At 37.7% G+C, this 14588-nt stretch overlaps 1 protein-coding gene across 1 annotated transcript in view; it reads right to left on the bottom strand.

The window, feature by feature from the left end:
* The window catches only part of CNGB3 (cyclic nucleotide gated channel subunit beta 3), a 48295-nt gene extending 47495 nt beyond the window's left edge, over positions 1-800 (bottom strand). The window contains exon 1 of the mRNA XM_054385502.1: positions 693-800. Coding sequence (XP_054241477.1) covers positions 693-800 — 108 coding nt within the window. The remainder of the gene's footprint in view (positions 1-692) is intronic.
* Between the last annotated feature and the right edge of the window lie 13788 nt (positions 801-14588).

Genomic DNA, 14588 nt, shown 5'->3' with positions numbered 1-14588 from the left:
TCTAGGACATTATTGGGAAAAGATAAAAATTCAAAGGTAACAAGTGAAGGAGTATCTATCCTTCTGTCTCATTTAAAAATATTTTTTAATGAAAATTAAAAGAATGGGTTAACTTCTTTAAAGTAAACAAAAACTATAGGCAGTACACAAATATGATTTTTTTTTTCACCCCCAGTTTTAGTAAAACTGAGGCAAATAAAATACTTCTTAAAACTACTCAATTACTTTGCCTTTCCAACAGATATTTGTAAGCAGGCTGATATATCCCTCTATGCCATCCCAATATTAGGAAAGGATATTTTGCTTCTGATGTTTTCTTCCAGCAGGGAGCAAGATGAATACATCAGCACATCAAAAGCAGCTGTATCAATATTTCCAATTCTTCATTTGCAGTGTTGATCAAGACCTCATAACTTTGTGCTATTTCAGGTTAGCTCTATTTTGGAAAGTAACTTGCAAAATGAGGAGTGTGTTTTTTTTTTTTTTTTTGTTTTTTTTTTTTTTTTACATAAGGAAAAGGTGGGAAAGATAAGGGGAATAAAAGCATTTATTTGCCCAATAAAGCTTGATAAAATACACACTAGTGTATATAATAATATATACACTGTATATAATAATCTTTAGTATTCATGTAAATAAATGTCATCTTTAACTAGTACCACTGAGTCTATACTAAAGAGTAAAGACTATACCTGGCCTGTCGATGCCTTGGATGGTGGAGGATCATCTTCATTCTTGCAGTCTACTTGTTCAGGTGCTAATTTTGCTCTAGAAAACAATATTTTTATTTTTTTAAACATCTCTACTCATTCAGTTCTTCCTGTGGTGTCTTAACTCTTTTACCATGAACACAAATATAGCACATGCTTTCTTGCCATCAGTAATCAAGCCAATTTGACACCTAATCAGATTTAGGGCTGATTAATGCCTTAAAGAAATTCCTTGCACAACTTGTTTCACTGAGGGCTTTTTCTCACCAGGAGTACTTTTGTTTTATGTTCTAAACTAATTTTTTTCTAGTTTTAATGATTACACTATATACAAACTCAACTCTTTGTGCATAGTGAATGGTTTCTGGTTAGAATAAGTTAGTGTCTAATTTTTTATGTACTATATATTGAAGTATTAGAAATGTCTCTGTGGCTGCCTCCCTGGGGCTTCTACTGTCTGGCAAGAATGGTGTTGAATTCTTATTCTATCATGGTAGTAACTGTAAAAATGAACCAAGAATTTTTACCACTTTGCAAATCTTTCTTTCCTGTATTGACACTTATGAGCCAGGCCTTACAAAGCTTAAGTCCAGCCACTATTGTATTTGGGAAGCCTTCCTCCGCCATGCATGATTTTCATAGCAAGAGCTTGGAACGTCTCTTTTTATTAAGGTCTACCTTTTGCTTTACATTAAAAGCAATGCAATTCTTGCTAGTGCTTCAGTCTGTGTAGTTTATGAATAATTAAATTATAAATAAATGAAAGTACTTTAGATATTGATTTATGGATGTCTGGATAATAGCTGCTTTTTTTAATGTGAAAATCTGCCTCCATGCTCCTTTTACATCAACTTATAATAGAAAAATCTCAGAAGAAATCATAGAAAACAAGTTGTTTTTCTTGGTCAAATTTTATTGGATTAAATTGGCTAATACAGGAAACTTTTAGCAATTGCCACATACAAACTACCTGCAGACTGAGCCTCATTGAAAGCAACTGGTTCTTGTTATAATAAAGTACCTATTAATAACTATGGGCATCTGCAGTTAATAAATGTTTTATTGGTTTAATCTGTGACTAATTAAATGCTTGAAACTTTTTCATAAGATGTGGTTTTGTAAATAATAAGCAGACCAAAACAAGCTAATATTTTGATGCCAATGGAGGCACAAGTTTATGTCCTGACCCTGGAAAGATGATTAATCTGCTTCAGTATTTCATTTCTCCTCCATGTTTTGTGGCTGCTTAGTTATTTTTATCAGACTCTGAACATGCAAAAGGCACTTTGGTTAATTGAATATAATGATGCACTCTTAAGTAAGAAGATTAGGAGTGCAGCAGCAAAGCAGATAGACAGTATCCAGTTAGCTTCTTAGCTAGGCTGGCTTTGACCAGAGATTACTATATGCTGTATTTATAGTGAACCCTAGAGGGCTTTAGGGTACAGGGGTTTCAGCCTGTCTCATGTTTTGTAGAAACAGGAGGTGTGCAACCTATATTTTTTTAAATGTAGTGCTCCTTTCTGTTTGTTTTTGTTTTTGTTTTTTTCCCCTTCAAGAAAACTTTGGATAACATTTAGAGTGGTTTTTTTTTTTTTTTTTTTTTTTTTTTGGTTTATTCAAAAGTAAACTTGAAACCAAGCACTTGCAGAGTGGATCTCATGTTCTAAACTTGCATAAGAGATTATTCTCCATGAAATACAGCAGCTGTCTGTAGAAACAGAAGTAGTTTAAATGCCTTATGTTCACTTGGTTTGTAATTGCAGTGAAAATGATTGGCAAGACTCTTTGCCAACATCTCATTTGAAGCTATATTTAAATAATGCAAAGATATCTCTTTAAGCAGTCATGGTCAGATGCATTGTAACTTAGCATTCAGGGAGGTATTTTCAGAAATAACAAACACTACTGAAACAATGATTCTGGCTATTTCAATTTAGCTAATTCTCCACTGATTCCTAAGGTTTTCTTTTGTTGTACTTCTATATACTGGCACAATGTACCAGAATGAGCCCCTGCATGCTATGATTGGGGTGTTCAATAGGTCTTGTGGTCTGGAAGAATCTGTAACTAAATAATCTTGATTGGTTTTGCCTTCAAGGAATGCAGACTTAATTTTTCCTTTCAAATTCAGTTTTATATGTCAATTCCAATGGACAGGATTTGTTCAGCTTACATGAAAAAACAGATGGGAACACTTCTGTGGCAATAGGCTGGAAAAGACAGAGTGCTGATATTTCATATTCCTTCTCACATTTCTCTATATAAAATTACTTAGTTAAGGCAGGAGAGATTTCCTAGACACTCCTTTTCTGGAGCCTTCACCAGATTTTGGCTAGCTGTGAGTGTGATACAATCATCAGGCCATAGCGTGATGGGTGGGTTAGAGAAGGTGACAAAATTGGCTGTCAGCCTGCCCAAGTGGTGATGATTGATGCTGCCTCTTGCTAGTGACCTCATTTGATGAAAGTAACACGTCAACCAAAGGAATGGGGCATAAGAAGAAGAATTAAACATAATCCCACTTATGTTTAATTTTGCCCTTGGTCTACAGGAATAATAATATGAGGAAGACTTCTCTACTAGTAGAAAGTACACTTCCCTTAGAGGGAGGGGAAAAAAAACTAGATATGCCTTCTTCACAGAACAAATATTCTATCATTCGCTAGATGTTTATACCTGGATTTCTTCTGTGTCCTTTTGGGCAGAATTTCTTTTAGTAACAGTATGTTACTGCCTAAAATGTGACTCATCACACAGAAACCTTTATCAGCTAACGTAGTGCTCAAAGTCTCTGCCCCCTCTCGCTTAAATGAATATCCAAAATAAGTCTCTGGACCTGGAGGGAAAAAAGAACAGAGCCCCAAGAAAGGTGGCTGTGAGATGTCCTTGAAGGAGTGTCACCCATGGGCTAGATCCCTGCAAGAATTAGGGCTTCTGCAGGTCTTCCTGAAAAACTATATAATCTAACTGGCAATTTAGGGTCTCCAAACTACCTTAGTTGGTAAGCATTATTGATTTGGAATGTATAAGAGGTCATTCTTGTAATAAAAGCAATCTAAAAATCAGTTCTCTCATGCCATGTTTAGTCATTCAGTAGTCTTCTGAGATGCTGAGGTCATAGTGCACCTTCTCTTCCCATTTTTCATGTATCTCCATGGAGAAGAACAGATTACTAGAGAAGGGAATAGGCTCTTTGTCATATCCTTCAGCTGGGAACTTGCCTTATGTGGTCTGCTGAGTATTTCCCATGGGAAACCCTCTGTGTATGTGAACCACTTCTAAGGAAAATGGAGTTGTTCAAATACGAAGTTCAAGCTCTAGAATTTCTTAGAATATGAGATGAACTCAAACATCATTTTGTACTGACAGATTTTTTTTTTTCAATGAGTACTGCAGCTGTTTACAGTAGGGAAGCTGGAAAGGCTCCTCTGCTGAATGTGTTCACTAGGAAGTCCCAGGAAGAAGGCAGGGAGGGCAGACAGCCTTTGTGTTTGAAAGGGAACAGTGTAGAGCTGCATGGGCTGACCGTGCACCAGATTTTTCTTGAAAACCACTGGACAAGTTAGGTTTTTTCCCAGCTGAAGGCTATTTACATCAAGAGGCTGAAAAGTCCCTCTGGTAAAATTGGTTTTCACCCAAAATGTAGGATCAATAAAATCTCCTCTGAACCATGCAAGCACAGACCAAAATCTTAGGCTGCCAAAAGGTCAGTAAAATTCCAAGACCCTGCCTCCTTCAAATGAAGACTTAGCTCTGATGCTTTGTTTTCTAGCCTTGTTACAAAATGTGAGTATTTCAGAACCACTGTTTTACCTATAACTTTATGCCCAAAGCTAAGATGTAAGTTGTTTTCTAGTCACTTCCCTGTGATTTCAGACATGACTCACTGGTTATGCCTGACTTTTGGAACAGATACTCATCATTTCCATTTTGTTGAACACCCATGGAGGATGGTAGCATTTATCTTTATGGAGGGGAGGGAAAGAATTACATTCTCCAATAAAACTCACCTGTTTCCTTGCAGCTTAACTTTCATGTGTAAGCAATTCAGGCAAATTCAATGTATATTAAAAGTTGATAAATTCTTGACCATGACTGAATCTCAAATTTTGGTAACGTTTAGATCTAGAACCTGTTGCATTTTGGAACTCAAATCCATTTAATGTTATACCTCTGGTTCAGAATGTTTTCACAATATAATCTCATTCTTGGTGTCTGATCAATGTCCTCTCAACATTCCTCACTTGGTTGGAACTAGACGATCCTTCAGGTCCCTCCCAACCCTGACAATTCTATGATTCGATTCCATATTCTCTTGTAGGAATAAGGCTGGGGGAAAAGACTTACAGAAGGAAATATTTTAATTTTATTTACACTGAAAAATCTGGGTGTGATCAAGAGAGGTGGGTTTTCATTGCCAATATTTGTAGGCTTTTGAAGATTCCTTTTTAAATAGATTTGAGAAGTTTAAGAAATAGAATCAAATGTCTAAACTGAAGTGATACAATCCTTTATTTTTTCTAACAGTGCTTTACTTTTCAATTATTTTAGCTGTAAAAGCTTGACATAGTTTCTTGAAGAGAAACTGGGGACTTGAACACATGGCTTAATTTGGAAGAAAAAAGACCCAGGGGTGCGAGGCAAGCATCTGTTGGGATGCAGAAATAAGTGAAAGACAAACATCTGTGGCCACTGTTTTCCTATAGTCTCCTGTGAGCATAATGCTTGTGGAGAGTGGAGAAAGAGGGAGTGATGTATTGAAGGTGTTTACTGCCAGTGATGTTTGTTAACGCTTGTACAACGTTAAACATTCTACCTGAAGGAAACGGAACTAGAAATTTGGTTATAAATTGCATCTCTTCTGGAAAGATGAAATTTAAAATTTAGTCAAAGAATGAAGGGTGTAATGTATTCCTCTAAACCCATTATATTTTCTGCCAACCCTCAGATCATTGGCTTCTGACTGCAGTGGTGTTAAGCCTTGGTTTTGCTAACAAATATTTAAAGCATGCCACCAACACAAACTACCTAATCTAGTCAACAACATAGCAACAAACTGAGAACTGAGCACTCTGTGAAAAAAGGCTTAGTGGAGGAAAAAGCCAAACTCTTAAAAATCTTTTTTAGATATGGAGCTAATTTGAAAAAGCACTGAGTAGAAAAGCACAGTTGATAAAGTGCTGAACTGGGACTAGCCCCAGTTCTGACCAGTCTATCATAATCTACAGTATTCCTGTTTGTATTTTTCTCTGCTTAAAGGTAAATTTGTAATTGCTGTCTGAGGAGGCATCCCTGCCATGCATGGATTGAGACCAATCTATTTGATTCTAACTTTTTTTTTTTTTAAATGGTGTTGCAGTTGTAATGAATACCAAATTGGTTGGTTGGATGGGGAAACCTCTGGAGTAAGGGAAAGCAATTAATGGCGCTTCTAATGCAAATTAACAAACCAGTTCACTCTGAGATACTGTGTTAGAAAAAAACCCCAAATGTTAGGCAAACATTTACTTTTGAACCAGGCTACTTACACAAGAAGCAGTGTCTAGCACGATTAACTTTTTTAGAGTGCCATACTGGCTTCTTCTTGCTTTTCTTGTCTTTTATGAAAGAGCAGTGAGAATATTTCCATGAGGCTGTCTAGTGGGCTGTGTCCTAAGCTCAAATACAGGACCTGGCTTCAGTTTTGACCTCTGAAAAAAAGGAATTCATTTCACAATCACAGCTCCCATTCTTCTGCAGTACTATAATGACCTTTTGTAAAGATGAAAAGTACTATTACACAGAATCACAAAATGGAGGGGGTTGGAAGGGACCTCTGGAGATCATCTAGTTCAAGCCCCTTGCTAAAGTAAATTCACCTAGATCAAGTTGCATAGGAATGCATCTAGATGGGTTTTGAAAATCTCCTGAAAAGAAGACTCTACAACCTCTCTGGGCAGCCTGTTTCAGTGCTCCATCTTCACAGGAAGGAAGTTTTCCTTTAAGTTTGTGGAACTTGTGTGTTCCATTTTTTGTCTGTTGCCCCATGTCCTATCATTGTACACCACTGAAAAGAGACTGCCCTCTTTCTAAAGGGCAGGAGTCAAGAGATATTTCTAAACATTGATAAGTTCCCCTCTGTCTTCTCTTCAGGTTGAACATTCCTGAGTCTTTCAGCTTCTCATCATAAAAGATAGTCAAGTCCCCTCATTGTTTGTAGCCTCTGGACTCTCTCCATTAGTTTCCTGTCCATCTTGAATTGGGAAGCCCACAACTGGACACAATACTTTAGATGTGGCATCACTGGGGCAGTGGAGAGAGAGGAGGGCAACCAGGACCTACTGATCACACTTCTTAATGCACCTGTTTTCCTTCTGACCATGAGGGCACATTGATGGCTCATGGTGAACTTGTTCACCAGCACTCCTAGTTCCATGGCAGGACTGATTTCCAACAGGTCAACCCCTCTCCTGTACTGGTGCATGGGGTTATTCCTCCCCAGGTGCAGTGCCTTACACTTGAGAAGGGTAACTTAAACTTCTGTGGCTCAATGTATTGAAATTAGCCTGCACCCTTTTGAAATATCAGTCTGTTTCCAGGTGCTCCTCATAGCCCATGTGCTCCAGGCTCTTCAAGAGCCTTGCTGTACTTCTCTGGGCATACTCCAGCCCCTCAATGTCCTTCTTGTAGTGTGGGGCCCATGAATATAATACTTGAAGTGTGACCTCACTAGTCCTGAGTACAGGGGATGATCACCTCCCTGCTCCTGCTGGCTGTAGTGTTTCTAATATAAGCCAGGATGCTATTGGTTTTCTTGGCCATCTGGGCACACTGCTGACTCATGATAAACCTCGATAGATTCCAAAGGTGATGTATTATGTTTGGTGGTAAGATACAATAGAATATTTTCTTTTTAAGATCAGTAGGGATGGTAGTCTAGCTCTATTTACAGAGGGAGAAAAACCTACAGCACGTCTGAAAAGTTTAAAGGAGAGACTAAAATAAAGACTTCTTCCAGCTCTTTTATTAGACTTTAGGTTTAAGCTTGTTCTTGGAACAATGGAACTTTTATCAGTGTGAGAAGAGATTTATTTAGTATTTAAAAGCTCTATCTGTGCTGTGAAAGCTGGAAAGAAGCCATTTCCCTTTTGTTATAGACTTGGCTTGGTTATGACTTTCACTGCTACAAAACTGCCATTTCTTATTCAGAAAAATACGACTTTTTTTTTTTTTTTTCTTTGCCCAGTCATTAATCAAAAGCACTAGTAAGTTTGTGATTAAGAAGTTTATGAAGAGCAGTAAATTTTACCAGGGAAAGCGAGAGATTTATGTCTCTTTAAATTTATAGGTTGGTTTGTGGGGTGTGTGTGTTGTGTTTTTTTTTTTTTCCCAGAGTTATAGAGTTTCCCAGAAGACCAGTAGTCAGTTTTCCTTCAGATGAAATCCCAGAGAAGTTCTTAGTTACAGCTTTTCTGTTTATTTGTACATGGCTGTCTAGTCTTTAGCAAAGACCCCTTACTTTTAAGGGCATCTGCTTAATGGACATGGGCTATAAGCAAAGCACTGTGAGCTCCTGGATAATGCTCTTCTAGTTCCATTTATGTGCATATGTGTGACTGGGGAGGATGGAATCAACTTGTACCTCCAGTTACCCTGGTTTTTAACATCCTCAAACACTCTATATCGTGAGAAATACATTCCTTTAACTTAGCAAAACTTGCTCTGGAAAATCCATTAATCTTCCTATCAATTGTATAGGTATTAATTTTCACTTGTGTAATCATTCAAATTTCCCTTCCTCATTCTGCAAAATGCCTCTTAAATATTTATATTTTTCTTCATCTCATCCACAAACACTAAGTATTATATTTTTTCTTAGGTGCCTTATCTTGATTCCTACCATACCAACACTTGAGCATCCAAAGATCCAGCATCATTGTGTTTTTAGACTGTTACACTTCTCTTGCTTCTTTGGTCTACTCCCACATTGCATTCTCCTCATCAGAGTAGATCTTATAGCAGATCTGCTTCACCTGCTTCTTGAATAATTGTCTATTAAGCATGTGTAGTTTCTTTTGCTCTGCCATGTCTGTCATAGAGAATGCAGCTTGTACAAGAAGATGGTAATGTTTTCTTGAAACTCTCAGTTGGTGCTCTAATAGCTTGTACCCTGGCAAATTTTAATGGTCAGTGAAGCTTCTTACACTGCTCATGTACGAAACAAATCACAGTTTAGACAAACAAGAGATGACAGTGGTTTACTAGGTGTGTATATATATTTTTTTTTTTCTGCTTATTGATCAAAAATAATGAGCTGAAGAGTATTTACCAGTACATACACTGAACAATTTTGAAGGTAATACTAAAGCCTCAATAAAAGACTGGATTTATAGCATCCTTTTTCATACCAGTAAATTACAAGTGCTCTGGTCTTTGGTAATATCTAAGTGCTAGATCTACAAAGGTGTTTCATTGCTTACCTACCTTTAAAGTCAATAAATACTAAATGACCATTTTGATATAAGGTGCACAAAACCATTTGTGTATGTAAAACTGAACGCTTAGGAACCAGGCCTGGTGAACTTGCAGCCAAATGTTATGGAATTAGACCCTCCTGCTGCAGTCCCTATGCTCCTGCTGGAGAGTACTTGAAAATGTTCATGTATTAATTTATTTGAGGAGATAACATTGTTCAAAAAGAGGCCTCTTGTGTCATCAGGTCTCGCTTCCCTGTTACAGTTGGTAGATGTATTACAGTCCTCTGGAAATTAATCAACTTCATCTTGAACATTAGTCAAGCTTTCAGCTACAACTGTGTTAACCCAAGGTTGTTCTGAAAATGTGTGCAGGCTCTGGGTAAAGTACTGACATGTCCTGTAATTTCTCACAAATAACCAAGCTCTGCTTTCAGTACTACTTCTCCTTTAGTGGTGCCCTCAAGCATAAGTGATGGAGAAATTGTCAGATAATTGCTTCACTCTCTGCTGGACAAAAGTGTAACCTTTGTACACTCAGCTGTATTGGTGATCATGAGAACAGTAACAAGTATTTCTGAAGTGTGCAGATGATCTTGAGCTCGCAGGAGCAGCCTCTTTGGTAAGATCAGGCCATGTCTTTGCAGTCTTTTTTCATATAGACTGAAAATTATATCTTGCCACTTCTAAATGAAACAAACAGTTCATGGTGAATATGCAAGCTTTTTAACATAGATTTGTTTCTTCCAGGTTTTTTATTTGTTTTGTTAGAATCAAGCAGATTTTCCTGTACTGCTCTGTAGCACAATAACATGAGATAAATATGTCCTGTGGGATGAGCTATATGGAAGAGTGTATGCATTCTCATTGGATTCAGTAGCCTAAAAACTTCTTTGAGGTGCATACGACCTTCACAATCTGTCAAGAAACCAGATTTCACTGGCTGAAAAATACAATAACCTCAGGTGCCTACTATGCTTTAACCTTTGACAAATAGCAGGCTCTGAATCTTCAGTCACTTCCTTGCCAACTCTTTGTGGTGTATTAATTATTTCTTAATTCCACCGTGTATTTTCTTTGCGCTCCTTTTCACTCTGTTGCACACCTGCCCAATGGATTTGAAAATGATAATTTGGAAATGGATTCCTTTGACAATTATCACTGTAGTTAAAAACTCGGACATGGTGTGGTCATGTAACTTGTAATGTATTTGTTTTTACTTTCTTTGCTATGTCTTCAAGTAGTACCACTGGGGAGCTGAGTGCAGAGACAGATTCATCCCAGCTGTCTGGAGGGGGGAGCAGTAGACCTCTTGAAGGGAGATTAGGCTGATTTACGTCTCCCTTCTCACAGCTTTAAACAATAATAGACAACTGAGTTCTTGAGTTGGGCAGTTCATATGAGTGCCTGTAAATGAAGTTACTTGATATCATCTTTTTGAGGACTTGTTACAAAGCCACAGGAATGTGCATATCAGGAGTTCTCTAACAGATGGGCAAATTTTGTTCGGTGGTGCATGTTAACTCTATAATAAGTCATAGCACAGAAGGAGTGATACTGCAGTAGTACCCAGGGATGGGAATGTTCCTCCACATTTCCTTCCCATTTTGGAAGATGCACAGCTTTTCTGTCTTCTAGACTGAGGCATCATGTTCTGTTCTTAAGATCATTTGTAGCTGAGAGTTCTGTGCCATCCTTACATATACAGCATGGCTGCCATTCTATGTTTCGTTTGTTTACCTGTGTAAAGATAGCTCAAAGAATAATACGGAGGGGGGTGAGGTTGAGGTTTGTTGGTTTTTGTATACTCGCTTCAGGGAAAAGGTATAGATGTGAAAACTCCTACAACAGTTGCTGGCTTTGGATGCTAGATTAATTAAATTATGTGTTCCAGGTACCAGAGAGTTACTGGGTGCATGCAATACGAATAGGGGACGTTCTGTGATGGGAGAATTTTCCATAGAGCACATGATATTTTTACAAGGCTGCACATCAAGATAAACAGGTAAATGTGACTTGATATCACAGTCATGATAAATTCAGCATGCCCAAACTATCAGTAAGAAGAATGGGGAAAAAACCCCAAACTTTTCCACCTTCTCACCTAGTTCCAGTGGCATCTTAATCCTGGAATATGTCTTATGTTTAAAGGCTGTACTTCTATTTCTACTGTGTTTTAGAGCCTTAGTGAATGGATTTTTCCACTATTTGGAGATTTGTTTGATTAATTGTTCAGTGAGTGTCTTCCTGGGAATGAAAACAAATTAAGGAAATAAAATGATTCTGTATTTCTGACTCTGCAGTATTCTATGAAGCCATAAACCTTGGAGTCATGTCCTTGTATAGAGTGATCTCTGCTCTCTGCAGTTTCCTCTAACACTGGTTTTACTGACAATAACTATATCTGTGTGTATATATTTTTAATGCTTAATAGGATTTGTGAATCGTGGACTGTACTGCGTCTGTGATGAGAATTTGTATTCGAATAGGAGTGTTAAGTATTTTTTCATATAGGCTTGTTCATTTGAAAGAAAAAGTTTTAAATTATTTGGAAGACATTGAGAAAAAAATTCAACTGAATTTCTGAAAAAATTGACAGTAAACAGAGGGAAAAAATGCATCTTTGAAAGCAAACTAGTGGAGCAGTTACTGAGCCATAAACAAAAGGAGGATCAACTATATTGAGTTCTTAAAGCATACTTCAATAATACTAAATTCAATTTTCAGCCATGCAATCAGTCTTTTAAATCCTCTCTATTATGAAGGAAAGAAAGTCCTTGTCTTCAAATCCATGCAAGGTAAATGACTTCGAACAGTAAATCCCAGCAGAATTCTGTTTCTGCAACATTTATTTCAGATTTTCACCATTTACTGGCTTAGAAAAATTTTTAATGCTCCTCAGTTTATAAAAAGGCTACAAGAGGTTAATGGGAGTTCTTACTAGATGAACCCATTTAAGAATGGATGAATTCCTACCCACTGTCCTGAGACAGAATAGCAGTTCAAATGAGAGTGCCACATCATTAAGTCTGTCCTTGTCAAGTCCATTTTATTTATCAGTAAGGCCACTGTCACATAAATAGCTTTTACATGGCATTGTATTGCATACACCATATATACTGAGTACTGCATTTGCAACAGTTTTATGTCTCCTAGCTGTGCAAAATGATAAAATGCTGCAATTGTGTGCTGAATTCCTTGGGTTTTTCACTGAACTTGGGTGGTGATATGTCTCTGTTCAGCTTCACACTAGTCAGTTGGGGTTTTTTTTCGATGGGAAACCATGAAAAAAGTACAATTTAGAACAAGTATCTTGTAGATTCTTATAGCCATGCCACAAATTTGAGAGAGAAAGCCTAGCTGTTTTCTGTCTGCAGCTCACATAAGAAGCATGTAGATTTCCTAGAGTGTAGAGGTAGTACAAACCTGTAAGAGCTTGTAATTGCACAAAATCAGACTTGGCTGTGTATGAGAGAAGCAGGTTCTGAGGTGTCTTTTCAGTGTCGTGTCTTGTAGCAGCTTCTCCACTAAGAAAAGCTGCCTCTCAAGTAGTGGGAGAGCAGGAATCCCTCCCTGCTGTGATTTCCCTCAGGCCTATGAGATAGCAGTGTTAGATCAGAACAGGTATCATCACCTGGATTTATGGCAACAGGCTGTGCCCAGTCTCATTAGCCCCATTGCTATTGCTCTGTGCTGTGGAGGGCAGGGGTGGCTGCCCTGAGACCCTGAGTTCTGTACAGCCAGGAATGTATGGTCTGGCAGGAGGTGGCACTGGAGGATGTGCTACGTACCTGAGATCTGTGAGCACTTCAAAACTTTTGCTGTATCAACTGGCTTCTGTGGCTGCTGCTCACATCAGCTTAAAAACCAGGCATTTTAATAAATGGCAGGTGAGAGCTGAAGCTTTGACAGGCTTTTTGATGGGCAAAATATCTCTGGGGCAGCAATTTTGGGCACCCAGGGTAATGCAGCATGTCCAGATTGAAACTATGGTGGAAGCATAGCTGGAATGAATATTGTAACTTTCATTATGTCCTTGAGGAAGAGAATTAAGTTAGTGGGAAATTTTCCAGTCGAAAGACATTCCTCCCCTCCTTGCTGAATATGTTCCTTCAACAAAACTGCACTTTTCTTCTGGAAAAGTACATACAGGATCTGACAGAATACACTCTTTAAGTGAAGGAAGAATTTTCTCAAGAGCAGAGTAGGAGACAGACTGAGTTTTAAAAAGTTACTTTTATTTTTAGGAACGTTGCTTGTGGTCATGTGGATTAAGTTTACTTCTTGACTTATAACCTGTACAAAATGAGTCTTTGTTACACAAGGAAGACAGCTGAAAGTAGGATCATTCAACTCTATGGGCAATCATTTGTCTCATTTTTCTGTCAGTGAGATTTGGAGGCAACTCCAAACTGTCATGCAGAAACTTGAATCTTTAAACTCACATACACACCTCTTGCATCTTAACCTCTTAGCTAAGGGTTATTGTGAGGTAGCTGCAGACTTTTCCCATTTTTCTAACAGTGGGAGTTGCTGTTACAAGAAAAGAAATATTTGAAACTTTCACACAGGAGTTAAGACATTTAGTATAAACATCAAAACTACTTGGTGAAAACTCCATACCAGGATTAATCCAGTATTTTTCAAATGAGATAATCTCCTTCAGTTAGATACAAAATTTAAAAAAGTATCCTCAAGTCTAGAGCTGAATTGATAAAAAGAGTGATGGTAATAGTTCCTGTGGGAAATATGTTCCAGCTTATGTTTGTGACCAGCAGACATGGATGGTGGATGTTACTGTATGTAAGAGTAGCTGTTCTTCAGTATTCCTTTCTCCACACATTTAAAATTTCTTTATGTATGCTACTTTGTTTCCTTTTTTTTTTCTTTTTCCCTGAAAACAGCACTCACTGTGAAATTTAATAATAATCCTACATACAGTCCTTTATAGGTAACTCTTCTAGCCCTTTCATCTGTGAGCCTCACTAATTTCTTGGACAGTTGTTCTTTATTCTCCTTATAAACAGTTTTGAGTTTGCCGACATAAACATAAAAGAGTCCAAGACTGAGCAATGAAATAAAAATAGAGTACCTCTACCTTTCAGGATGTGTCCAAAGACAGTAAATTAGTAAACTACTAAAAGCTGCTTCTAGAGCTCTGCAGCTTTCAAATTTACAATAAATCCCAAGGCATTCTCAGGTCAAATAAATAATACTGCAAACATAGCATTTCTGTTGTTCTGCTTTCATTTCAGGTCAAAGTTACATGCAGCATTGCATTAAGCTTTTAAAACATCATACAGAATCTTCTCAGAGCCAGCAGGTGCAATTACTTCCTGAGGGTATTTAACAATCTTTTATGTGATTTGCAGTACATGCTTATTCAGGATTTCTGTGATTTTGCAAGTCTTTACCCAATACA

This window comes from Indicator indicator, chromosome 12 (genome assembly GCF_027791375.1).
Source record: "Indicator indicator isolate 239-I01 chromosome 12, UM_Iind_1.1, whole genome shotgun sequence".
Lineage (NCBI taxonomy): Eukaryota > Metazoa > Chordata > Aves > Piciformes > Indicatoridae > Indicator > Indicator indicator.
The sequence above is the reverse complement of the archived record's forward strand: the minus strand, read 5'-3'. Positions and strand labels throughout refer to the sequence as shown.